General features: G+C 35.0%; 1 protein-coding gene across 5 annotated transcripts in view; it reads left to right on the top strand.

Annotated features, from left to right (window-relative positions):
- The window catches only part of PPIG (peptidylprolyl isomerase G), a 65,455-nt gene that overhangs the window by 30,728 nt on the left and 7,825 nt on the right, over window positions 1-26,902 (top strand). For 4 of the 5 annotated variants that reach the window (XM_010602843.3, XM_064287021.1, XM_023542864.2 and 1 more), the window contains exons 6-11: window positions 496-583; window positions 11,971-12,000; window positions 12,091-12,230; window positions 22,490-22,700; window positions 23,487-23,654; window positions 25,314-25,401. In XM_010602843.3, the coding sequence (XP_010601145.1) occupies window positions 496-583; window positions 11,971-12,000; window positions 12,091-12,230; window positions 22,490-22,700; window positions 23,487-23,654; window positions 25,314-25,401 (725 nt within the window). Of the gene's footprint in view, window positions 1-495; window positions 584-11,908; window positions 12,001-12,090; window positions 12,231-22,489; window positions 22,701-23,486; window positions 23,655-25,313; window positions 25,402-26,902 lie in introns of those variants that run through there. The other variant, XM_064287022.1, reaches the window with a different exon arrangement.

The raw sequence follows: 26,902 nt of genomic DNA, 5'->3' as shown, positions 1-26,902 counted from the left end.
ACGTGAAGGAGCATTTGCACAGAAGTCTGTGAACTGGAAGTGGTTCGATATTTTTCCATTATTCATTTTAGGGATTCTGTGAAATTTAGTATCCTTATATAAAATATTTTTAGTATTTTATATTATAAAATATAATGTAAAACAATCCTATCTGAAAATTTTTTCTTGCTTTTTAGGAGAGTTTCATTTTTTTGGGTATGCTGATAAGCAAAGAAACTCATTTTTAGAAACCATGAAGGACAAGTAGAAATGGAAAGGGAGTTGATGTGGTACTTAGGTTTTATGTATTGCAAGGGATAGAAAATTAGAAATATTTTATCTAAAAAAGGTGAAGGAAAAAGAATTACTATTTGGCTCTTTCTTCTTTTGTAGCCTAACTTTATTATCTAAATTTTGTTTGGCTCTAAAGAACACATAAAATATGAAGAGGAATGAAAATGATTTTTTTTTGGAGGTTATGCCTATAATGTAACTGAAAACTTTGCTTCTCTGTAGATGAGAGTTTTGCTGTTAAACACAACAAAGAGTTCCTCTTGTCAATGGCCAATAGAGGGAAGGATACAAATGGTTCCCAGTTCTTCATGTGAGTATTAGTTGTTTGGTGGTTTAAAATAGCCCTTTTTTTGGCTCTATCATTTCTCTGTATGTCTGCCATTAATCACTAATCTATAAGGCAGGGATTAGTAAATAGGTAAAGAATTATTGGGGAAGGGGAGAAAATTGTTAAAAAGGGGAAAATACTTGAAATGGGGAGTTGAACTGTACTGCTGAAAGTTTTCCTATTCTGATTACAGAAAAATTGTGACCAAGGTTCCTACCACCCATGCATATTTTTTATTGTATCCTGTGGGGTACAGGTTTGCTCTTGTCTTCAAAAGCCTTGAACTCTCCTGATCTCAGAGGAACTTAACCTGTTGGAGTCTAGTCTGGAGAGGTCCTGACTTGTGTGGTGGGGGTAGGAGACTGCGAGACAGGAAAGGAAATCAAGATGTTACAACTTGAGAACCACGGACTCCTCTACTTTGAGGCCAAAAGGACTAGATGGTACCCAGCTACCACTACCAAGTGTTCTGAGCAGGGTCACAATAGATGGATCCTGATAAAAAGGGAGAAAAATGTGGAACAGAACTTAAAATTCTCAAAGAATCTAGACTTACTGGGCCCATTGAGACTGGAGAAATCCCCGAGACTATTGCCCGAAGATATTCGTTAAACCTTGAACCGAAATTATCCCCTGAAATCACCTTTTAACTAAGTAGCAGTATAGCTCAGAAAGTAGACAGTGTCACACTTGAGTACTGTGCTCTTTTAAAAAATTATCTCTGTGAGACCAAATGTAGAACAGTTACAGTTGGGGGCAGTGAGACTAAGTTAACAGGAATGGAACAATTAGAACAGAATAATGAGAATGTTGATACAATGTGAAGAATGTAACCAGTGTCACTGAATATTATGTAGAACTTGTTCAAATTTTCCCACTCACAGTATGAATGAAAATCTCTTTTGGTGTGTATACTTTTACCAAAAATACAATAAAATACTTAAAATATATATATATTATACTTGATACTGGCAAAATCAAGAATATTTAACTGTGGTGCCTGCCTTTTTCATCTTTTAGCTGATAGTTTATCCTGTAGCATTACATCGTGAAAGTCAGAATTAGTTTTGTAGTTTGCTGTTTATTGTGACTAGATTACAAGCAATGCAACCCTTGATTGTCCAGAGAGTAACAAATAGTCACCCTATGAAGAATAGTATCCACTAATGAAATACTGGTTACTTGTATTAGTACTTTTTTGTGTACTTCTTCTGGTTCATTTGAAATTTGTTAAATTTATTTGTTCTGATTATATTTCATTTTGTCCCCTCCCATCTGGGTTTGTTGTTTGTTTTTAAGTTATAAACATTAATATGGTTCTAAAAGTCAAAACAAAAAGGATACAAAAAAACTTTGAAGTGTCACTCCCATTCTCCCACTTTTTTCACCCCATTCCTAGCTATCCATGTTTATAAGCAACATCACTGGTGTCTATTCTATCCTTCTCTATTTTATTTTGAAAACATAAGCAGATGCTTACATCCTATTTCTCCTTCTTATGCAATGGATAGCATACTCTGTACGCTTTTTTGTTGTTACTCTTTTCACTTGATAATATATCATGGAACTTACTCCGCATCGGTTCGTATAGGTCTTTCTCATTCTTTTTTTACAGCCGCATAGTACAGTGCATTGTTGTGTGTGTATGCTGTAGTTTATTCAGCCAGTTGCCCATGTAAGGGTTTTCCTATTTTTTCAGCTAAGAACAATTCACATTATTACGTGTTTGTTGGAGAAAAATTAGAAAACACAGATAAGCAAAAAGAAGAAAAACAGCCCCATCCCCAGAGCATCTGTCTCCTACCAATACCTTAGTACCTAACCTTCCAAAATTCTTTCTGTGCAGTAAAAAATGTAGGTAGGCTGCTGCATATGCTGTGTAATCAACTTGGTGTAAATCTCCTTGCACATCACTGAATACTAATTAGCATTTTTAATGGCTGTATGTTATTCCATTGTTTGAATCTACTGTGCTTTGTTTAACTAATTCTGGTGTGGACGTTTCGTTTGCCTCCTATTTTTTTACTATTTTTTTTAAGTGCTGTGACAAACAGTGTTGTGCCTATTTGATGGATTTTTAATTGTTTCTATACTATAAAGTTCCATTACTTAGTAAAATGTTTTACACATTTTTAAGCCTGTTGATATATGCTGCTACATTAATTTCCAAAAGGAAGTATAGTTTACCATCAGCAGCATGTGACCTCCCAATTTCAGCTTGTCCTTAACATAACTGGTAGATTCGAATTGCCAGCGTTTTGGTTAGCAGACATAGCTCTTAACCACTATGCCACCAGGGTTTCTAGGTACTAAGAAAGCAATATAATTACACCATTTTCTTCACTATATGCAAGTACCACTTTTTGGAATCCCTGTTGTAAAGACGGGGAAGAAGCTTATCACATCATTGAATCTATTTTTTTTCAAAGCCACAGAAATTGGGTTATTTTACTGGTAAGATTATTCTGTACCAAACACATTTAGAAATTTAATTTCTGTCTTGTGTATGGTTAAGAGTTCGGCTGCTAACCAAAAGGTCGGCAATTCAAATCCACCAGCCATTCCTTGGAAACCCTATGGGGCAGTTCTCCTGTGTCCTAAAGGGTCACTGTGAGTCAGATTTGACTCGAAAGCAACAGATCTTATACTTCATGAACAGAACAATGAAACCACCTTAGCAACGAGGGGGAAAGGGGATAAGGAGTAATCAGGCATTTCTGAATAAAGTGTAAAGTTTCTTGGAAACTGTTTAACATTTAAAAAAATAACATTAGTATGCTGATGACAGTGAGCCCTTCTAAGCAATAAAGAACTAAAGTAGTGGAGATTTACTACACAGGATCACATAATCTTCCAGAGAAAATAATAAGTTTTTAAATGAACAAACACGAGGTTCTTTGATTAATGATTATTAATTAAAGCTATATGGCAAAGAGATAATTGTGATTTTACTTCCTAGCAGTGTTGTCCTACTATATTGTCATATAAAAAAAATAGACCCACAGACTATCAAACATTGTGAAAAAGTGTATTAGGGCAAGGGAACAGAAAAATTTATATGACTCCTACAGATATCCACTAGTGAAATGCTAATTTTCATGCTGAGTCTTAAAGAAGATAATATTGGACTTGGAGAAGGTCCAGAGAAGGATGATGGAAAATGATTGACTCTATTTAGAATAGGGAAACCACCAAAGAAAAATATTTTAAAGTTTTTTCTTTTTTTTACTTTTAAAAAGGAAATATCGAAAGAATATGATCAAGTACTACAAAATCAATGACAGCTTGGATGAGAAAGCTGATTTAAAGTCAGCAAAGCTAGTTCAGAATAAATAGGAATTATAGTGTTAATTTAATCCTCAGAGCAACCTCAGAGGTGGGAATTATCCAGATTTTACAGATAAGGAAACTGGGGCTCCGAGATGTTCAGTTACTTAAAATTGGTCATGTAGTTAGTGAATGATAAAACAGGAAACTCAGCTTGGCTGGAAGTGGGGGCACTATTAGGGAACAAAAGAGCTTTTTGCAGATTTATAAACAACTGAGCTATACAGTGGAGTCATAGTATACAGAAGTTTAACTTACGGAAATTCAACTGTGTGCTAAAAGACAAGAAAAATAAATGTGATGTGCTCCGTGTGCTTCGGGCAGTGAACATGTGCCATGGAATTATGTATAAAATGAAAAATATGAATAAGCTTCTTTCTCTCTGTTGGTCTCAATCCCTTGTGCCTCTCATAGTAATGAGCATATCGCCACAGGGAATGTGATTCCTGTATGTGTGTGATAAAATATAAAATGTGCCATTTTAACCATTTTTACATGTACAATTCAGTGGCATTAATTACTTCACAATGTTTTGTAACCATCACCACCATCTATTTCCAAAACTTTTCATCACCCCAGACAGAAACTCTGTACGCATTAAGCAATAACTCCCTCTTCTCTCTTTTCAGGCCATGGTAAACACTAATCTCTATGCATTTATCTATTCTAGACATTTCATGTAAATGGGATTATATAGCATTTGTCCATTTGTGTCTGAGTTATTTCCCTTAGCATAATGTTTTCAGGGTTCATGCATATATTGGAACATTGTTTCTCTTTATAGCTGAATAATAATAATAATCCATTGTATGAATATACCATATTTAGTTTATCTATCCGTTGATGGACACTTGGAGTGTTTCTACTTTGCTGTTGTGAATAATGCTGCCGTGAACATTGGTGTGCAAGAATCTGTTTCAGTCCCTGCTTTCAGTTTTTTTGGTTATATATCTAGAAGTGGGTATGAAGAGGTATCTCATTGTGTTATCTGTATTTCCCTACTGACTAATGATGTTGAGCATTTTTTTCGTGTATTTCTTGGCCATTTGTATATCTTCTTTGGAGAAATGTCTACTCTAGTCCTTTGTGCATTTTTAATTTGGGTTGTTTGTCTTTTTGTTGTTTTAAGAGTTTTTTAAAATATGCTGAATCTTAAACATTATATATGATTTCTAAATATGTTCACCCATTCTGTAGGTTGTCTTTTCAATTTTTTTGTCAAGTCCTTGATGCACAAAAGTTTTTAATTTTGATGATGTCCCGTTCATCTATGTTCATACTTGTGCTTTGGAATGGTACCTAAGAATCTATTGCCAAATAAAAAGTCCTGGAGATTTACCCTGCCCTCTTTCTTTTCTGTTAAGAATTTTATAGTTATAGCAATTATGTTTAGGTTATTGATGCATTTTTATTTAATTTTCATAATATAGTGTGAAGTAGGAGTTGTTTCATTCTTCTTTGTGGAATCCAGTTGTCCCAGCATCATTTGTTTAAAAAAAAACTATTCTTTCCCCATTGAAATGAATTAGCACCCTTGTCAAAAAATCAGTTGACCATAGATGTATGGGTTTATTTCTGGACTTTTCTCAGTTTTGTCCTGTTGGTCTGTATGTCTGTCTTTATGCTAATATAACACTGTTTGGATTACTGTAGCTTTGTAGTGCATTTTGAAATCAGGAAGTGTGAGTCCCCTTTCTTTGAGCCTGTATTTTAATATAGTTTTGGCTACTCAAGGCCACTTGCAATTTTGTGTGATTTAAGGATTAGCTCTCCATTTCTGCAGAAAAGGCTGTTGAGGTTTTGACAGGAATTGCCTCGAATCTATAGATGCCATTGGGTAGTATTAACATCTTAACAATATTAAGCCTTCCAGTTCACGAACAGGGGGCATCTTTCCATGTACTTAAACACCTCTAATTTTTTTTTTTAATAATGTTTTATTGTTTTCAGTGTACAAGTCTTTTATCTCCTTGGTTAAATTTACTCCTGCATATTTTATTCCTTTAAATGATGTTGTAAATGGAATTGATTTATCACTTTCCTTTTCAGATTGTTTATTGCTGGTTTATAGAAATAGAACTGATTTTTGTGTGTTGACTTTGTGTCCTGCAAGTTTGCTGAATTCATTTTATTAGTTCCAGTAGCTTTCTTGTAAGAAGCCATGGTGGTACAGTGAGTGGTTAAGCACTTGGCTGCTAACCGAAAGGTCAGTGGTTCAAACCTACCAGCCGCCCCGTGGGAGAAAGATGTGGCAGTCTGCTTCTATAAAGATTTACAGTCTTGGAAAACGTACGAGGCAGTTCTACTCTGTCCTATAGGGTTTCTCCTTCCGCTTCTATATTTTCGAAGAGTTTGAGAAGAATTGATGTTGATTTTTATTTAAATGTTAGGATTCACCAGCAAAACCATCTGATCCTGGGCTTTTCTTTGTTGGGGGTTTTTGATAAGTAATTCGATCCTTGCACTTGGCATAGATCTGTGGAGATTTTCTATTTTAAGTAGTTTGTGTTTCTAGGAATTTGTCCATTTCATCTGAGATATGGCATACATTGTTCGTAGTATTCTCTTATGATCCTTTTTATTTCTGTAGGGTTGGTATGAATGTCCTCACTTTCATTTCTGATTTTAGTTATGTGTCTTCTCTTTTTTTCCCTTGTCCGTCTAGCTAAAGCTTTGCTAATTTTATTGATTTTTTTCAAAGAACCAACATTTGTATTTGTTTTCATTATTTCATTTATCTCTGCTCTACTATTTTTTATTACTATGGTAAAAAATAAATATAGCATAAAATTTGCCATTCTGACCATTTTTAAGTGTACAGTTCTGTGATAATTCATTACATTCATAGTGTGCAGCCATCACCACTAAGTTCTTCTGAAACATTTCTATTTTTTATTATTTTTTTCCTTTTACTAGCTTTAAGTTTAGTTTGGTGGCCTTTTTTCTAGAGCAAAAAAATGCTATAAAGTTAGGTTTTCGCTTTGAAGTTTTTTTTCTTTTTTAAGTATTTACAACTATGAGTTTTGCTCTCAGCACTGCTTTCAGTGGATCCCATAAGTTTTAGTATGTTGTGCTTTCATTTTTAGTCATCTCTAATTATTTTCTAATTTCTCTATTGACCCATTGGCTATTTAATAGTATGTTGTTTAATTTCTACATATTTGTGAATTTTCCAGTTTCCTTCTGTTACTGACTTCTGGTATCATCCCATTGTTATCAGAGAAAACATTCTGTATGATTTCAGTCTTTTTAAATTTGTTGTGACCTAACGTGTTCTTTCCTAAAGGATGATGTATATATGCACTGCAGAATGGTGTGTATTATATTCTTGAGTGACGTGTTCTATATATGTCTGTAAGTCTAGTTGGTTTATAGTTTTCTATAGTTTCTATAGTTTTCTGTTTCCTTACTGATCTTCAGTCTGTGTTCCATCCACTATTAAAAGTGCTCATTGAAGTCTCCAACTGTTATTTTAGAACTGTTTCTTCCTTAAATTCTGTCAATGTTTGCATCATGTATTTTGGACTTCTCTTGTTAGGTGCGTATACACACGTATAACGATTGTCTTCTAGATGAATTGACTCTTTTATCATTATATAATATCTTTGTCTCTCTTTTTTTTTTTTTTTTTGTCTCTTTTAACAGCGTTTGACTTAAAGTATACTGTATCTGGTTAATACAGCCATCCCAGCTCTCTCGGGGTTACTGTTGCCATGTCTTGGGCCATTATTTCTTCAAATACTCTTTATGCCTCTTGCTCTCTTCTTCTGGGACGTCCATAATGCATACTTTGGTCCACTTGATGGCATCCCACAAGTTCCTTAGGCTCTTTTCAGTTTTTTTTTTTTTGTTGTTGTTGTTCCTCAGACTTAAAAATTTCAGTTGTCCCATCTTTGAATTTGTTTTGGTTTTTTCGAATTTGCTAATTTCTCAGCCTAATCAAATTTACCCCTCCAGTGAATTTTTCATTTCGGTTATTATATTTTCAGCTTCAGGTTTTCCTTTTGGCTACCTTTTAAAATTTCTGTCTCTTTATTGATATTCTCATTTCGTTCGTGCATCGTTTTTCTTATTTGCGTTTACTTAAATTGTCCATGTTTTCCTTTAGCTCTTTGAGCATATTGAATACAGTTGTTTTAAAGTCTTTGTCTAATAAGTCCATTGTCTGGTCTTACTGTTTCTTTGTAATGTCTTGTGTTGTTTTTTTTTTTTGCTGAAAACTGGACATTTGAATATTATAATGTGGCAACTCTGGAAATCAAATTCCTCCTCTCTCCTTCCCTAGGGTTTGCTGTTTCTTTGATCTTTGAAGGTATTTGTTTAGTGACTTCCCCTAACTAATTTTGCAAAGACTGCCCTTCTAATCCTTTGTTGTCCCTGAAGTATCTCTTTCTTAGCTTGTACTCACCAAGTATTTTGATAGAGATTTCCTTAAACATTGGAGACAAAAGGAAAAAAGAAAAGAAAACCACCTTTCCCACCCTTTGCACGTTGGTTCCGTGCCTAGGCACTCCTTCGCTAATTAGCCAGGCTTGAACTGGGTCTAGAAATCAGGATGAGATAAAAGTACAGGATCTTCTAAAGTATTTTTTGAGTTTGTATTTTGCCCTGGGCTCGCACATGGCTTTCTAAATTCCCCTGTATATGCAGGTGCTTTTGAATGCCTTAACTTCTCAAAGAACTCTCCCTGGTTTTTCCTCCCAGTCCTTAGATGTTTATTGTATGCTTTAGTCACACTCTCTATCCCTAGGCAGCTATCGATAGATACAGTGTTCAGGCATTGTCTGCCACTTTTCTGCCTTGCATGACTCCTGAGTTAGACCAAATAAGAGACAAGCTTCTGTGGCAGCCTTTCAGATAGCTCTCAGACAGGTTAGAACACATATGGTATAATTTTTGAATAAGATTCTGCTGCCTCCAGAACCAGGGATCAGGGTTTCTCTTTAAAGACGCTGCTCTTTAAGATTGCTGCTGAGCCAGACCATGGGGCACAGACTGGTAGGAAAACCAAAGCTTTCCTACTGTTTTGAAGTTGCTTTTCCCTTGAGTCATTGTGCACTTAGTTGCTGTCAACCTTGGACTGATTTTTGGCCTTTTTTTTTTTTTTTGGTGCATCTGTGGGGGACAGGAGCACAAACTACTTACACTACCATCATGCTGACATCAGTGATTATGATTTTAATGCTTAAAGATAAGTATTTTTTTTTAGATAACATTCCATAAATGTAAGGCAACTGACTGCTTCATCTGGTGGTGTTCAGTTAAACAGCATTGATTACTGTGCTGAAGGAGAAATTGATTATGTTGGACTAATTGAAAGATGATTTAATTTGTGTCAGAGTAGAGCTGTGCTCCATGGGGTTTTCATTGACTGTGATCTTTTGGAAGCAGATCACCAGGCCTTTCTTCCGAGGTGCCTATGGATGGGTTTGAACCACTAACCTTTCATTTAGTAGTTGAGTGCTTAACCATTTGTTTCATCCGGTAACTCCCAGACTCCTTTCTGAGAGATAGAAAAGTAATATTGATTATCACAATTTTTTCCTTAATGCAGCAACTTTAGAATCGTAACTCCTAAGTAAGACACTTGTACTGTACAGGTAGTCTCATACTTTAGACGGGGTTCTGTTCTGACGACTCCATAAGTCGGTTCTGACGTAAGTCAAATAAATACCCTTTTTTTTTTTTCCATTATTAGTGCCTTTTTTTTTTTTTTTTTATCAGTATCTTTATAAATCTGATCTTTGGGGGTTGGAAGTATTACATATAAAGTGACAGATATGTTTTAATAAATACATACATTTAAAAAAACGTAAAAATGTACTCTGACGAAGAATTGGATGTGTTCACATTCTGTCAGTTGCAGTAATAACTCCACTTGTGGAAGGTTCTGAACCATTTGGATTATCTCTGGGAATGGGGACGGCATTTCTCGTCAGAAAATTAGTGACAGTTGCCTATGTGGTCCTTTTCTTTTTGTCTTCTTATATTTTGTGGTAACATCTCACTGCTTCCTGAATCTACCTGTTGACTTTAGTAAAGTGATCAGTGTTCGAGACCATGTTTTCAAGCAATGGAAGCCCCTTATTTGGTTTAGAAAACTGAATCTGTACAGCAGTATTTTGCACAGTAAATCATAAAATTGAACATATGAGAATGATATCGTCAGCAAATTATGTGCTGCAACACTGTATGTAGTAAATATTACTAACAATAAGATGTACAAAATGTTAAAAAAGTACGATTTTAAGTGCAGTTCCTTGTAACTCAAGTACGTCGTAAGTCGGGGACTACCTGTATATGGCGCCAAGAATATTTTTAAAGTTGGCATCAGGTTACCAACCTGTTTTGAAACCACTGTAGGGAACAATTCTACAAGGACTCTGAGTTTCATTTATTCATTGACTATTTTACAACATTTTTTGTATTTTGTATGTACTGTGCTCTTAGCGGAGTTGCTTTTGTTCAAGGAGCCATGGCACAGCTCACTTTATGGTAAATTCCATATAAGTTTTACAAATTTTATTTAAGTTCAGAGTAGGCAGTAATCACTTCTAACTAGGGTATTAAAAAGAGGTTTTCTCATCTGTAAGATGAAAAAATTGGATTGTGTTTCTAAAGTTCCTCCCTACTTTAACATTGTTTACAGTAGAGAATAATACTTGAGTGGACCTTTAAGAATGTGTAGGTACAAATATAGACAGGCTTAAAAAAGTTTTTATTTTAATACTGCTTGCATCAATGTATCTAGATGCAAATTATATATATGCAATATAAATGTATTATATATATATACACATACACACGTAGTGTACACCTAGGTTTTTACATTTCTAGGTGATTTTAATAAGTACAAGTAATCATAGCTGCTACAGTGAGGAAACGTTATAGGTTATTTTAAATTTAGGTGAACTTAAAAATACAGGTGTTAGGTTTTGTTGATCGGTTGGTTAGTTGTTTTTTTATGTGTGTGCTGTTATTATGTGTGCTTTAACCAGAGGTTAGCTTAAATGTGCCCTTTCTTCCAAATTTCTAATGGATTTTTTATGTTTTTTTTTTTAAATCTTAAACAATAGTTATCTTCAACCTGTTGTACCAACTTGTCTTTGTGGCTACTCAGATAGCAGCCTTTTTAACTACATAGCTTTAAGGTTGATGTGGAAAAGAAGGAAGAAAAGGACTTTTAAAAATTACTTCACTTTGCAAAAACAGGGTTTTTTGCTTGTTTTAGATAGTTTTAAATCCAGATATCCTTCTTCAACATGAAATTTGCTTTATGTCAAGGGTAACAAACTCAGAGGCCTACAGGCCCAGGTATGTAGCATAAACAAGTAAAGCTTTTGGGACAAGAAACTAAGCTGTTAATCCCTCTAGTAAAGAAGACAGACATACTGTTACTCAGCTCTGATCAGTTATTGCCAGTTGCCACATCTTCTTAGTTGTGGCCACATCTTCCAGGTTTTCCCAAGTGGTCTGAAATCTGAATTTTTTTTATGTAAAAATATTCCCCATTTTAACAGTTAGCAACTGATTAAAAATTTGTAAACACTATGTGCACTAATTTTGTTCAGATCCAGTGGAACATGTCTTAGGGCCATCAGAATATGGCCAGTGGTTTAACTGTCTGAAATGTTAAGATTAAAAAATACTTAATGGTTTAATAACTCATGATGTGTCTCTATAGTAGACTCTTATACAGCCATTGAATATTCAATAAAATCCCAGTCATATATATGTGAGAAGCACAAACAGATAGAAATAACACCAAGTTGTCAACCTTAATTATATCCAAGTTTTCAACAGTGAGTAGATATTACTTTTGTAATCAGAAGAAGTTTTAAAAAATATGTTATATTGAAAACGTTTTGCATCCTATTTTACTTGCAGTTAGTATAATATGATTCTTTTAGCTTAAGATAGCATATTATTTCTTTGTTTGCATCTATGTTTCCAATGCAGTTATTTTCTTTTTCTTTTTAGAGATGCTAACTTTGTTTTTCTCTGACTTTGTTTTTATTCTTCTATCTGATGACTTCCAAAAGAACAACTAAACCAACTCCTCATTTAGATGGGTAAATATTATTTTATTTATTTTAGAACCCACTTCAAATTTGTATTAAAATGGAAAACCTTATTTAATTATTTTTACTTGATTCTGTTAGGCATCATGTTGTTTTTGGGCAAGTGATCTCTGGTCAAGAAGTTGTAAGAGAGATAGAAAACCAGAAAACAGATGCAGCTAGCAAACCATTTGCTGAGGTACGAATACTCAGTTGTGGAGAACTAATTCCCAAGGCTAAAGGTAAGAAAGAACACAATACACATTTCTGAGAATTTTTATGCATACAAACAGAGCACCTTAAATAGTTGGCATGAAATTCACACTAACAGTAATGTAAATATGAGGTTTATGTGTGTTTAAACATAGTTTTGTGTTTTTAAATGCTTTACCCTACTTGTTACTTTGCTTATTTACCATGGAACTGCTTGATTTTTCCTTGTTATTAACTTGGAGTAATTTGCCCTCTACTTCCACTTTGTTTTTAAATATAATTGTCTGAATAGCATGGCAAATATTCTACTAGGGAAAGGCAGTGGATGGAGGATGTAAATTGAAGAGAGAAAAATAGACTAAGAAACTTCGAGGGAATAAATTATTTCCCCCTTCATATACAGCTTAGATTCAGGAGCATCTGGCAAGTTTAAGAAACTTTTTTTACTTAGACCGGAAGCTAACATGACTAAATAGTTTAATATGATATTAGTTGAAATGGTAAGAATTTTGCCTCAAGTAAATATTTTAAGTCTTTATATTACCTATACTTCTATATAAAAATAGGTAACTGCTATCATTCATTGCAGATAATGGGTCTAACACTTCAAAAATAATGGGTTTGAGATTACTTTCAAATCTAAACAGAAAGTAATAACATATATTAAACTGATTCTTACTCTTTTAGTTCCTGTTAGTCCAGGGAATAATAATGTTGATATTCAGCTTGTTGTGGCTGACAAATATGAGAGTTATCTATAATCTTTTATATGCCCACAATAACCCTGTAATATTATTTCCCCATTTTATAGATGAAGGTAGTAAAAGAGATTATTTACCACATCAGGGAGCTAGGCCTCATCTGCTGGCTCCAAATCTAGAGCTTTTTTCATTATATGGCACTGACTCATTAAATTTTAAATATCTTCAGCATTACTTTCAGAATTGCACCAAGTAAAACATTCTGTTCTTACCTTTTAGGTAAACTTGATTTGCTCGGTACCATTTAGAAATATGCACATTTGTTTTGTTTTAATTTAACAAGAAATAAGAGGGCATAGAGAAGGCAAAATGCTTATTTTTAGTTTTCTGTCTCTGTATTCCACTTTAATCTGATTACTTCATTTTTTCCGTGTCATATCAGATAAATACCTTGTAAACTGTCTGCAGGTTTATACTACAGCTCATAATTGGAATGTTTGTATAACTTCTTGTCGTTCATGAGTCTATCTATCCTTATTTACAAATAAGAGGTATAATATGTGCCTTTTATTCTTGAAGATTCAGTGAAGAAAGAAGCATTGTCGAGTATCTTTGAGTGATGCTCTATAAATACAATCATTTGTATTTTTTATAAAAAATTAAATACTAAAAAGCAATGTATATTAATGTTTGTAAATTTTAGAACCGGGACCTACTCATGATTAATTCTTCAGAGGGTTATTAGTACAACTGGAATGTTTTGGTTTAAGACATCATTTCTCTCACATCTTTTAGGAAATCTTCATTTATACTCTACTTGGCAACTTTTTCTCCCCCTTTTGTTTTGTAGTCTTTTGGAGTCTCTTGTGTTAGGATCTGTTCTCTACTTAAAAAGTTAAGGATACTGTATTGTTTGTATATTCAGAAAGAGGTTGAGGAAATAAAAAAGCTTAAATTTTAAACTATAAACAGTTACCATAGATGCTCTATTGTAAAGATTCTTCAGTACTAAAAAGGTAGTGTTTGAATATTTGCCTAAAGGATGAGGATGTGAAGGAATTTAGCTCTTTATATATATTATTACCTACATTTTTATTGTTAGTTGGCACCTGAAGAGATACATGCTAATATCGCTCGTGCCATTGTGGCCAGGAGGTTGTGCTAAAAGTTGTGCTGAAGGGTGATGTAGTATCCTAATATATGTTACTTAAACTTGTGCTAAGTTAATATACCTTACCCTTATCAGTTTCAACAAGTTGGGGGAAAATTTAACCCTTTGTTAGCATCTGCCCAGGAGTCCCTTAAAAGATCAGATTTGTTTTGAGCCAGACCACCCGTGCCTGTTCGGTTCTGGATCATACTGTGGAATGAGGATCTTTGTATTTGAGGTTGCACAGTTTGGCACTTGTTACCCTATAGTCCTTCAGTTACCACTCAGAATGTTAGTTAGAATGGATTTTGTCGTGCATTTATGTCATCTTGTTTTAGGCAGAGCTGTGTCTTACATCCGCTGTTATAAGTTTGATGGCCTCTTACAAGAATTTTAAGTTGGGAACAGTCAAAAAAACTTCATGCAACGCTGTGGTGTTCATCATCATTATATTTTAAAACCTTACTTGAGAGTTTTACACCCCAGTTTAAGAAGAAATAAATACAGAATCTTTTTTTTTCTTTTTTTAACTTCCTGAAAGAAAACAAAAAGACTTCTGAAGAAATCTGACTGTCTGGGCCCACCTGTATATGGTCTTGGTGAGTCTGGGCAATCTTCTTGGGCCTTTCTCCTTTTGCTGTTGTGAGAGTGGAGATTCTGCTATTTGTAGCTATTTTAGTGTGTCAGAGAAGGTTCAGGGTCAAGGAGAAGATGCTTCCAACAGATGTAGAAGTGAAACACTGGAAGCTAATTAAAAACTGGATACCCTGTAGATGCTCAACAACGGCCTGTTTAGGGCAGAGTAGAGGATAGAATACAGACCACCAGAAAATGAAACCAGTGCCTTGATTATGGTACTTACAGTTTTTTAGGAGGTTGACATGACCTTAGGTCATTCCAGTTGTTAAAGAGGGGTCTGTCTATATTGGCCATACAACAAGATTGGGCCACGGCTATTATAGAATACACAGGAACACAAGTACTAAGTTGTGATAACATGACAGACAGTTAAATGAGAAGAAATTTTGCCTGTCTGTGGTAGGAAACAAATTGCCCCGTAGAGAAAGCAGCTGGTGCATTTTATGCTCAAGAGACAAATGAAGAGGAACGCCAGACACTCCTTTCTGTGGTGATGGGCCATTTCAGTGTCCTTGTTCTGAAAGTAAGAGTGTCTCTACTGATGGCACTTTTACTGAAAAGCAGTGGATGTTAAACTTAGAAATTGTTTAGAAGAGGGAGACCAGTGATAGGAAATGAAATTGCCTACAAGAGACCCATTTCAGAATAGTGCTATTATTTCAGACCTTATTTTGATTGGATCTAGAAATTTTCTTCAGTTATCAAGGTTTCAAGTGAGATTCATTGCTATAAAGTTTATAGATCTCAAATAAAAATCAAGTAAGGCAACATTTTCTTACCTTAGGTTTTTTCAAGTAAAATGTTATAGAGTTTTTTGTTTTCAACCTTAACATCTACTAGTAAATTCAATACTTCATTGGCAGGACACCCCTCCACCCCTTTAAAAAAAAAGATCAGTGCACAGGTTTGGGAAATTATTTTATGTAATGGTAAGCAAATTACATCATCTAAAATAAACTAATCAGAAATGGCTCAAGAAGAGAAAGTGCTTCTCTTTGCAATTCCTTTTCATCTGTTATGAGTCTTAACTTGCATTATGATTTTTGCTTTTTAGTACTGTTCCATCTTACCTTAAGGGTACTTACATGCTTGTAAAAGATACTTTAAAATGGATTTTGTATAAATGGTTAGGCAAGAAGTAGGTTTTTTAAAATTTCTTTAATTTTTAATTTAATACATTCATTTGGTTCAAAATTTAGGAAACATAAAAAGGATCCAAACCTGTTGCTGTCAAGTGGATTCTGACTCATAGCAACTTAATAGGACAGAGTAGAATTGCCCCATAGCATTTCCAAGGAGTGGCTAGTGGATTCTAACTACCAGCCTTTTGGTTAGCAGCTGAGCTCTTAACCACTGCACCATCAGGGCTCCATAAAAAGAATAGTCAGTCTCCTTTCCATTTCTGTTTCTCAGTTCGCATCAACACAGACGACCACTACTGTTGGTATCTTGTGTATCATTGTTTTATATGACTAGAAACCATTTCATTTATGTATATGTACCAATATTTGTATAACTGGTAGTCTATTGGTGGACATTATGTTGCTTTCAATATTTTATTACAAACAGTGAAGTGAATGATTTTGTAGATCATTCCATATGTTTGTGAGTGTTTATCACGTAGGATAAATTCCTGGAAATGAAATTACTAGATTACAGGAGTCATGCATTTGTTCCACAGGTCTCTGAAGCTCTGCTCATTTTTTTGTTCAGTGTATTTTCTCTTTGATACTCAGATCGGATAATTTCTATTGACCTGTCTTCAAGTTCACCAGTTCTTTCCCCTGTCATCACCATTGTGTTGTTGAATACATCCAGTGAGTTTTTATTCAGTTATTATATTTTTCAGTTCTAAATTTCCATTTGGTTCTTCTTTATATCTTCTATTTTTGTGCCGAGATTTCACTTTTTTCATTTGTTTCAAGAGTGTTCATAACTGCTTATTGAAATATGTTTATGGTGGTTTCTTTAAATTTTTTGTCAGTTAATTTCCAATGTCTGAGTCCTCTTGGTGTTGGCATCTTTTGGTTGTCTTTTCTCATGTAAGTTGTGATTTTCCTGGTTCTTGGTATGATGAGTGTTTTTTTTTTTTTAATTGTACCCTGGATATTTTGGGTTTTATGAGACTCTGGATTCTATTTAAATTTCTATTTTAGCAGGCAGTCACTCTGTTTAGGTTTAGCGTGCATGTCCTGGCCTACTTTTGTGGGCTGTGCTTCCAATGATAATTTAGTTTTCAAAGCCCTTGCTATGCTATTCTGGTTTGCTTTGTTTGTGTGCTACCCAGAGACCAATCTGAAAACCTGGGTGCTATTCCATACTATAGTTTAGTTCTCAAACCTTTTGCCATGTTAATTCTGACCAGTTTCATTTGGAGGCTACTTGGAGGTCTGCCTAGTACTTGATACATCAGCTTAAAGAATGTGTTTCTCCAGCTCCCACCACTCTGAAATCTGCGACTAGAGTCTAGACTCCCCACTTGGTCTCAGTTGGCATCAGTGTGACAAGGGAAGGGGAGCTCTGGTTCCTGTCAGCAGAGAGGGGAATTGGAAGTCCAAGTTCCCCACCTGCTCTCTGCTGACACCACCAGGTTGGAGGGGAAATATGTGGTTTTTTCCTATGTTGTTTGGTTGGGATAGGCCAGATATTGGTAGAAAGGTTTCTGTCCTGCTAGACCATTCTTTTCCTGGTCCTTTGAAGAGACAGGGCTTTTCTTGGGACTGTTGTCTGGACCTATTGGCACTTCTGAGTTGCAGACTTCTCCAGCATACAGTCTGGGTTATATGGAGGCAAAAAGAAAACTCTTGAGAACTCAGCCACTATGTTGCCCTCGAGTCCAGAGGTCCTTGGATAGTTTGCTACCTTCTTTTTTCGTTTTAGAGTCTCCTTATGTTTGTTTTTTGTATAATGTGTAAGATTTCTAGTTGTACTTAGCAGGAGGAATGGGGAGAAATGAGTCTCCATCTTATCCAAACTGCTTCATGCCTTTTTTCAAATTTTTCACCTTGTCTAAAAATCTTCCCTTTTTTATCCAGAATCTACTCATCCTTAAATGAGATTATATCTGTAAAGAACTTCGTACAATGCTAGCTGTTTGCAAATACTCTAAACAGATGTTAATCCTTGCTACTTTCTCCTACCCTCTCTTCAAATTATCATACACTTCAGGCTGCTATACTGCTTGTTTTGGAAACTTGCATTTATTCCAATGAGACTGATACATAAGAAGACAAGTTGGGTATAATGCTAATTTCATATCTGCCTGTGGGTGATCTTGTATCCAACACTAGATGAATGCAGAAGACCATACCCAGCTGAAATGAGCTGCATAGGAATACACAAAACACACATCCACACAAACCTCAAACATCTGCTAGCTACCCCAGTTTATTACATGTATTATGAGCCAAATATGAGTCTAACCAGTTTTAAAATTTTCATCCAGTTTCAGATAATCCTTTTTCCACTACTTTACAATAATTTAAAAGCTGCAGTCCTTCCAATACTCACTTCCATAAGTGAACCCCCGTCTTTTTCAGAGTAACCCGTTGCCATCAGTTCAATTCCAACTCAGCAGCCCTATAGTACAGAGTAGAACTGCCCCATAAGGCTTCCAAGGAGTGCCTGGTGGATGCGAACTGCTCGACTTTTATGATTAATAGCCATAGCTCTTAACCACTATGCCACCAGGGTTTCAAAGTGAAGTGCCATATTTATTGTAGTATTTATGTGTCTTTTTTTTTTTTAACGTGTTTATTAACCATTTAGTATGTGTAAAACTATGCTGCCTTTTTTATTAGTTTCTCCTTTTTTTTGAAGTGTCACTGACAAGGCTTTTGAGTATTGTCCACTAACCCTATTTTCCCCATAGGCCTTTTTATTGCAGAACCTTTCAGAGCACAATGATTTTTAAGAACACATATGTTGTGTCATAGTAGAACTGACTATACTTCTCTAAAGCCTTTCTACTTTACTCTTGCCCTCACTGACCATATTTAACTTCAAAATTCACATAGAATTTATAGTCAGTATTTATACAAGAAAAAAATTTTATTTATACAAGAGTCATCACTTAGGTCTGTGTTCTCTAGTGCTGTTTGCTATTAAATTTACACTTTTTGGCCTTATTTTCCCAAATAGATTGTAAGCTCTCTGAGAGCAGGGACCTTGTCTTATAAAGTTTTCTATGGAACTTCCCCACGTATTCTACAATTCTTTATCTCCATGTCCTAGCATCATGTTGAGTATGTATCTGTTACTATTTGGTTATACATACATATTGTCTTTGAGTAGGATAAAATTTTACTTAGACTCACAATGTACCTAGATCATGTTTTTAAATGTAGGTTAATATAGCTTTTGAAACTCAGGCTGCATTCTACTAGAGCTACGTAATATTGGTACGGTCAGGTCTCCATTTTTTTGCTTTCTTACCTTCTGTTCTTTAACTGCCATTTCTTTCTTAATCATTTTCTCTCTCATTTTATTCTGAGCAGATTCATACTAAAGGGCATGTAAGTTAAATTTCGCTCATAAAATAATATTGACAAACATCAAGAAGGCACCTTTCTAACTTCTATTTCCATGCACATTTCCTAGAACACAATTTGTTGTTTTTATAGTTAATGTCATTTGATAGTCTGGCAGCTTATGAAAAAAAAAAGCCAGTGCCGCCGAGTCGATTCCAACTCATAGCGACCCTATAGGACAGAGTAGAACTGCCCCATAGAGTTCCCAGGGAGCGCCTGGAGGATTCAAACTGCCTACCCTTTGGTTAGCCGTTTTAGCACTTAAGCACTACGCCACCAGGGTTTTCCTGGCAGCTTATATTACCACATAAATAGTTACCTCTTTCTGGCCTTCCATATTGTCATGATATCTTGCTTCACTCAAATGTTCTTGTGAAAAATGATACATAAATAATGGTCATTTGAAATGTATATGTAATATACTTGGTGGGAGGAGGCTTTTTAAAGCAAGTCAACTGGAATTTATTTGTCATAGGAAAGAATCCCAATGCAAAATAAATATAAGTTGGAGCTGGTGAATAAAACTTTGTTAATCATAGGGAAAAAATATTACGGTGTTTAGTGAAATAAAATCTAACTGCTGTATTTTGTGTTTATGTGGGATATTTTTATTTTGCTCACATTGTATGTGGTCTCATATGGTCACATTTATTATGAATTAATTTTTTTCCTTAGGTATTTTTAAAAGTTTGATTTTTTTCCCCCTGCACGTTCCTCAGGTTTTAGCTTAGTAGATATAAGTAGGTTGTTCAGTTTATACATGTTTACAACACCTACTCTGCCTCACCAGCAACAATTGTCTTAGAATCAGATTTATAATCAAACTCATGAGACAAAATAGGCCTTCGCCCAGCACTAAGTTTACATGCTTTCAAGAAAGAATAAAGGACAGGCAACAACCAGTTTGTACAGCGCAGCATGGGGAGATCTCATGATTTCCAGGTACAGCTTGCATATATCCTGAGTATCTCACACTTGGTATATACATGGTCCTTAGGAACACAACTGGGTGAGGTAGGACTATCTCAGTTTAGGGACGCCATTACTTCTGGGGGCCTGTGAGCTTCTCTACCTTGTCGCCATTCACTAATGCAGCAGCATGTCATCAGTACTGGGTAAACAGTCTTGACAGTGAGCCACAGGTCCTTGTTGAGTACATGGTAAATTTTGAGTTATAAGTTTCAGGGAAAATTTGGCCAAGAGTCAAATCCTCAGATGTAACTAAGGGCACAAACCAGCTGTTAACCCTTTCAAGAAAGGTCCTGTAACCAGACACCCAACAGTCCAAAGATACGTTTTCTTTGGCTGCCTTGATTTTTTTCTTTTAATTATAGAAAATAGTATAATGACCACCCATGTTCGTTACCCACCTTCAACAGTTAACTCATGACCAAATTCATTTTACCTAACATTCCCCAACCACTTTACTTTTTTTTTGAAGCAAATCCCAGGTGTAACATCTTATCCATAAATATTTCATTATTTATTTCTTAAAGATGATAATTGTTAAAAACAACCAATACCATGATCATATATATGCACGCACACAGACATATATTCCTAAATATGAAAAATTGTGCCAGTGTTCAAATAAGGTTTATACATTGAGGATTGGTCTTTTGTTTTTTCTTTTTTGTTTTTTTATGAATCCCCTCATCATCTCCTTTTTTATTTCTTTGAGATTTGTTTGTTGAAGAAGCTAGGTCGTTTGTCCTGTAGTGTTTCTCATAATTGCACAGACTTGGTTTTACTGATTTCATCCTTGTGTTACATACAATTGTCCCTCTGTGTCTGCAGAAGATTGGTTCCAGGACCGCCCACAGATACCAAAATATCCGGGTGCTCATGTCCCTTATATAAAATGGGGTAGTATTTGCACATAACCTACCAATATCCTAATACTATGTAAATGATAGTTGTTAACACTTAATGCTTTCTCAGTCTTTGCAAGCACTGTATCGGAACCTGAGTGACTCCCGCTAATCCACCTCCCCCACCAAATATTTTCAATCCACAGTAGGTTGAATCCACACATACAGAGGGCTGACCATAATGTGTTCCCATTTCTTAAATATTGGTAATTAGATCTAGAAAATTGATCCAGTTTAGTTTTGATTTTCTTGGTTTTTTCATTTCTTTTGATGGAAGCAGGAGTCACAAGGTACAGGTTGTTTCTGTGCTCTGTGGCAGTCATTGGGGGTCAGTGCCTCATTAGGAGTTGTAAAATGATGCTATTCTAACTATAATCCCTTGTTCATTTATTCCTAGAATATTCCTTTATAAAGAGCAGTTTTCCTTCATCAACTAAATTTGGTTAGCTAGTGGTACAGATTATATAGGAATCGGCAAGATATTTACCAGTCTCATTACAAACTAATTAATATATTTAATATGTTTCAGTTCATTGTATTTATTATCATATATCAAAGATGGAATGTTGTGCCATCTTTGGCCTGAGTGAGTCTCTTGATTTGAATTAGTATACCTTTAGACGAGCCAAACTCTATCCAGTTTGTCACATCCTCATCTGATTCCTGTCGTATTACACCTGGTTAGTTTAATTTATTTATGTTCATTATCCAGTCCTTAAAGCATTTGAGTTTTTTGGCCCCCTTTTAAAATTCTTACTTCCTTAACCTAAAAGAAAATTTTACTTTGAAATCACTTTTTGTAAAGACCCCCAAAACATAGTTGTTCACTACTGGCAAGTGACTTCCCTCTCTTGTAAGTTGGCTCTTCACCTGAAGCTAAGTTACTTGACCTTTAGAGGAATGCTCATGCATTGAAGCATAAGCCCATGCCAGTGGAATCAAGTTTATTATCTTTTCATGTTCACGCAGAATACCTTTTATATTATTACCCTGCTCCAGTTCTATCTCCAATCATGGTAATAGGAGAAATAGTTTAAAAAAAAAAAAAACTGCATGATTAGAATCCGGGACTCTTAAATAGTACTTCTGTCCCAGTGTTTCTTATAAATAACTTAGTTTACCATTTTAGGCTCACCTATTAACTTTTAGAATTTTTCTTTGTTTTAATAATCTAACTCGGACTCATGAATTTGGAGACCTGAATTCTAATCCCGAGCCTTGACCCCTTTTCTGTATAATATAAGCCAACTCACTTTTTTCATGTACCCCTCAGTCTAGATACCTGGATGAGCTAAATTTTAAATACTGGGCTTAGTGAGAATATACAGAAAATTAAAATTTCCACCTTCAAAGTTTATCTAAAAATATTGACCAAAACCTTTTTGTTTTTGGTTTAAGCTAAGAAAGATGAAAAGAAAAGGCATAAATCCTCCTCCTCCTCCTCCTCATCCAGTGACTCAGATAGCTCCAGTGATTCTCGGTCCTCTTCTGATTCTTCTGATTCTGAAAGTGCTTCTGAAGAGAAATCAAAAAAAAGAAAAAAGAAACATAGAAAAAATTCCCGAAAACACAAGAAAGAAAAGAAGAAGAGAAAGAAAACTAAGAAAAGGTCTTGATTTTACTTTTGCAATACTAGTTTTATGTTTTGATTCCCTTCTGTTTACAAATAAATCTACTGGGATTTTGCATCAGTTGTATGGGGACATTAAAATGGTAAGAATTTCATAGCATAAAGTATCATGAGACCATTTTGATATTCTGTAGTTTATAGATTAAATTTCACTGCATCCATTTCCATTTTCAGCAGAACCAGTCAGAACATTTTGTGTACACTCAATGAAAAGATACTTTGGGTTTCATAGGTTCGTGTATTTTATAGGAAGAATATAGGATTGGTGAGAATTACAGTAAGCCAGTAATTGTTCTTATTTCTTGTAGTAGCCTTTCTTGCATTTTTATTCTTTATCTCTTTTGCTCTTGTAGTAGCATTAGGAAACAAAGCAGATAAAGTCAGCGTATTTACTTTGTTTCCTTTTTTCTGTAATTTTCTGTTGGTACTAAAACTTATTATTGTCTTTATCTCCCTATTGTCTCAAAAGCAGCTAAGTTCTCTACCTGGGTTTTAAGATATTTTGAATTCATCAGTATATTAGCCAAGGAGTTTTATATTTTGGGTTTATTTTCAAGGAAAATATTTTTTGAGAGTAGGATGACAAAAACATTTTGTTTTTCGTTAGTTTAGTTAGTTGATTTGTCAGAGGAATGGAGAAAGGTTTTTCCCGTGGGATAGCATCTTTGTGGGGGGCAAGAGAGTATATATATTGTGACATTATAAAGGAAAGAAATGCCAGCAATAGTTAAATGTACCTTATTTTGTGTGTTTCTATCTGTTAAGTGCATCTAGTGAAAGTGAGGCTGAAAATCTTGAAGCACAACCCCAGTCTACCGTACGTCCGGAAGAGATCCCTCCTATACCTGAAAATAGGTTCCTAATGAGAAAAAGTCCTCCTAAACCTGACGAAAAGGAAAGGAAAACCAGAGAGAGAGAGAGAGAAAGAGAGTGGTACGTGAATGTGTGTATTTTGTAGAGTCCCCTACACACTTAGCCATAGTTTTTTTGTTTTAAAGTTTTTACTCACTCTGTGTAAGATTTAATTGGTTATCTTGTACCAAGATTGAAATCTCTTTTAGAGGATGTTGCTAGCAAAGCTCCTTGTGGCTAATCCCATTACTAGGAAGATAAATTATATGCAGTTTTTGAGTAAGTTACTTTTTTTTTTTTTAATAAAGCAATGCAGATCCAAAAAAAGATACGTCAAATGGCATTCCAAACCAATTCCATTTACAAATGAGATGGTTTGTTGTACTGTGTTATTTGTATGTATTAAACTTTTAGCACGTAAGAACTTTAGTTTTTTGTGTAATAGGGGAAAACACCGTCCACTTTCCTTACCAGACTTACAATACCAGTGGTGAAAACTAATGTCATGTTCAAGTGCTTTGTTAATTTTTTTCTAAATAAATCTACAATATTAACATCACTGGTTCTGTTCTTTAATGATTCATTTTAATAATTATGTCCAAAAATAGGGGAAAAAAAGTTGAAGTTTTTCTCTTATTTATGATCAGATTATGTGGTTATAACATCCACACCCATTGCCATTGAGTCAATTTTGACTCATAGTGACCCTACAGGAAAGAGTAGAACTGCCCCACAGGGTTTCCAAGGCTGTAATCTTTACAGAAGCAGACTGCCGTATCTTTCTCCAGTGGAGTAGCTGGTGGGTTTGAACTGCCAGCCTTTTGGTTAGCAGCCAAGTGGTTTAATCACTGTACCACCAGGTCTTCTGGTATAACATACAGGTGATAAAATTCTAAATGATTTTCCTATGCTTTCATAATACAGTAAAATTATAAAAATAAGACTTAGTATTTGAAATTTGAGGGATTGGATTGAATTTATTTTTCTACTAGTATTAGGAAAGGATGTTCCTAAGGAGATAAAAATTAAAGAGGAAATGTTTGAGCTACTTTAGAATTTATTTTTTTAAATACTTAAGAAGTTTCACTTTCATGGTTTCAGTTAATGTGCTAATTAAATATTAACTCATATAACTATATTTTGAAAACGAAGTTTCCATTTTTGACATAAACCATGATGTATACTTTTTTCAGACCAGTTTGTCTCTGCTTAATTCACATTAGTTATATTTCTCTGTGGTTCTGTCACTAATGAACAACTGCTCATAGGATAATCAGGTTCTTTGAAATAAGGTAGTATTAAAATTGTTCTCAACAGCATTTGAGAGCTCCCACTGTGAGCTCTTACATGTTAATTTTTCTTAGCACTAGCAGATTAGCTTCATCTTCATGATTCATGTTAATACTGATTCTCAATAGGGAGCTATTGGCATTTGGGGCAGGATAGTCCTTCATTCTCACATAATATAAGACTTTTAGCATTCCTGACTCTTGCTTAGGCACTAAGTGCTGGTAACACCCCCCAGTCATTGACAACTGAAAACACGCTCCTGTGTTTTTCCAAACACTTATGTGGAATTGGTACTCCTCCTGGTTGAGAATTACTGAATTTATATACAACCCATCCAGTGCCCTCGATATAGGATTTTAAATTTATTACTTTAGATCAGTAAAGCTTTATTTTCTAGGTTCATTTTTTTATGTAGTAATGTGTTTTAACTTACCCTTTGCTTCCTTCTAGTAATCCACCTAACTCCCAGCCTGCTTCGTATCAGAGGCGACTTTTAGTTACTAGGTCTGGCAGGAAAATTAAAGGAAGAGGACCACGGGTAGGTTATTTTTTTCCCCCAGAAATGTTTATGATATTGCGTTTGTCTCCCATAAATAATTTCAGAGTGTGCCTTCAAGTGTTATTTTATTGTACAAATACTAAAATTTAGGGAAGATATGGATATTGAATACTGTATACCCTTTTTATAGTATAGAGTATTTCATTCTCCTCACTGAATTCTCTTCATTAGAATTTAAATATCTTGTGTTTTCAAAACTTTTTAGAAATCTGACTATAATCCTTCTCTTCCTATTCCTTCTCTCATAATTTTACATTGTTTTCTACCCCTACCATTCTGCTGAGAGCAGCTCTTGCTATATAGTCAGTACCATGTCACAAAATCCAGTGGATCCTTTTTAGTCTTCGTGTTATATGATCTCCCTCTTTGTAATATGCTTTCCCACCTGCTTCCATGACATTTTTCTCCTATCTCTGTGGACAACTTGTCTTAAATTTCAAATGCCAATTAATACTTTTCTTCCTGACCTTTAAATATTGGAGTACCTCAAGGTTCCAACTCTTCTCACTCTGCAAATGCTCCTTGGGCAGTCTCATTACTCCCATGACTTCACTTCCTACCTATATGCTGTTAGTTGTCAAATTTTCTTCTGCTCTTCTCGGTAGTAAAGTCTTATCAGGTGGCCATTTAGCTGCCTAATGGGCACCTCAAACGTAGGATACCCAGGGCTGAGCATAAACCCTTGCCCTTCAGACCTGATCCTTCAGATTTCTGGGCTCAGTGATTGACACCATCATCTGTGTAGTTACTTAAACACGAAGCCCAAGAATCATATTGATTCTCCCATTTCTTTCATACCTATATGTCTTACTATCTCTAAATCCTGTTCTGCCATCTCTAAGTTCTGCCTTCTAAATACTCTAAAATCCCTGCTTCTCTCAAGCTTCACTGTCACCATCTTAACTCAGTTCATTGTCTCATATTGTCTGAACTAGTATGATGGCTTCCTAACTGGTGTTTTGGCAGTTGTCAAACTTTTTTATCTCAGGACCCTTTTGCACTTTAAAAAAAATTATTGAGTACCCAAAAGGACTTTTGTTAATGTGGGTTGTATCTGTCAATGCTCACCATTTTAGAAATTAAAACTGAAAGGTATTTAAAACACAAGGATATATAACCAAAGACATGAAAACATGTCATGTAGCCTGGAAAACTCCACTGTATAATCACGAAACAATCAACATGAAAAAAGCAAATATTATGTTATTAGTATGAAAATAGTTTGACCTCACAGACCCCCTGAGTCTTGGGATTCCTAAACCACACTTAGGAATCACACACTAGAGTGATTGTTTAAAAAAAAATCTGATTATGCCACTCACGCCTTTGTGCTTGATCTTAGGATAGATGCAAAGTTCTTATGTGGCCTACCTACAAGACTTCCCAGAATCTAGTCCGGTTTTATATCATTATCAGTATTATCTAGTATCACTTTCCCTCTTGAAGTTTTTAGCTCTAGCCATACTGATCTATCTATTAT

Source organism: Loxodonta africana, chromosome 6, assembly GCF_030014295.1.
Source record: "Loxodonta africana isolate mLoxAfr1 chromosome 6, mLoxAfr1.hap2, whole genome shotgun sequence".
Classification (NCBI taxonomy): Eukaryota; Metazoa; Chordata; class Mammalia; order Proboscidea; family Elephantidae; genus Loxodonta; species Loxodonta africana.
The sequence above is the reverse complement of the archived record's forward strand: the minus strand, read 5'-3'. Positions and strand labels throughout refer to the sequence as shown.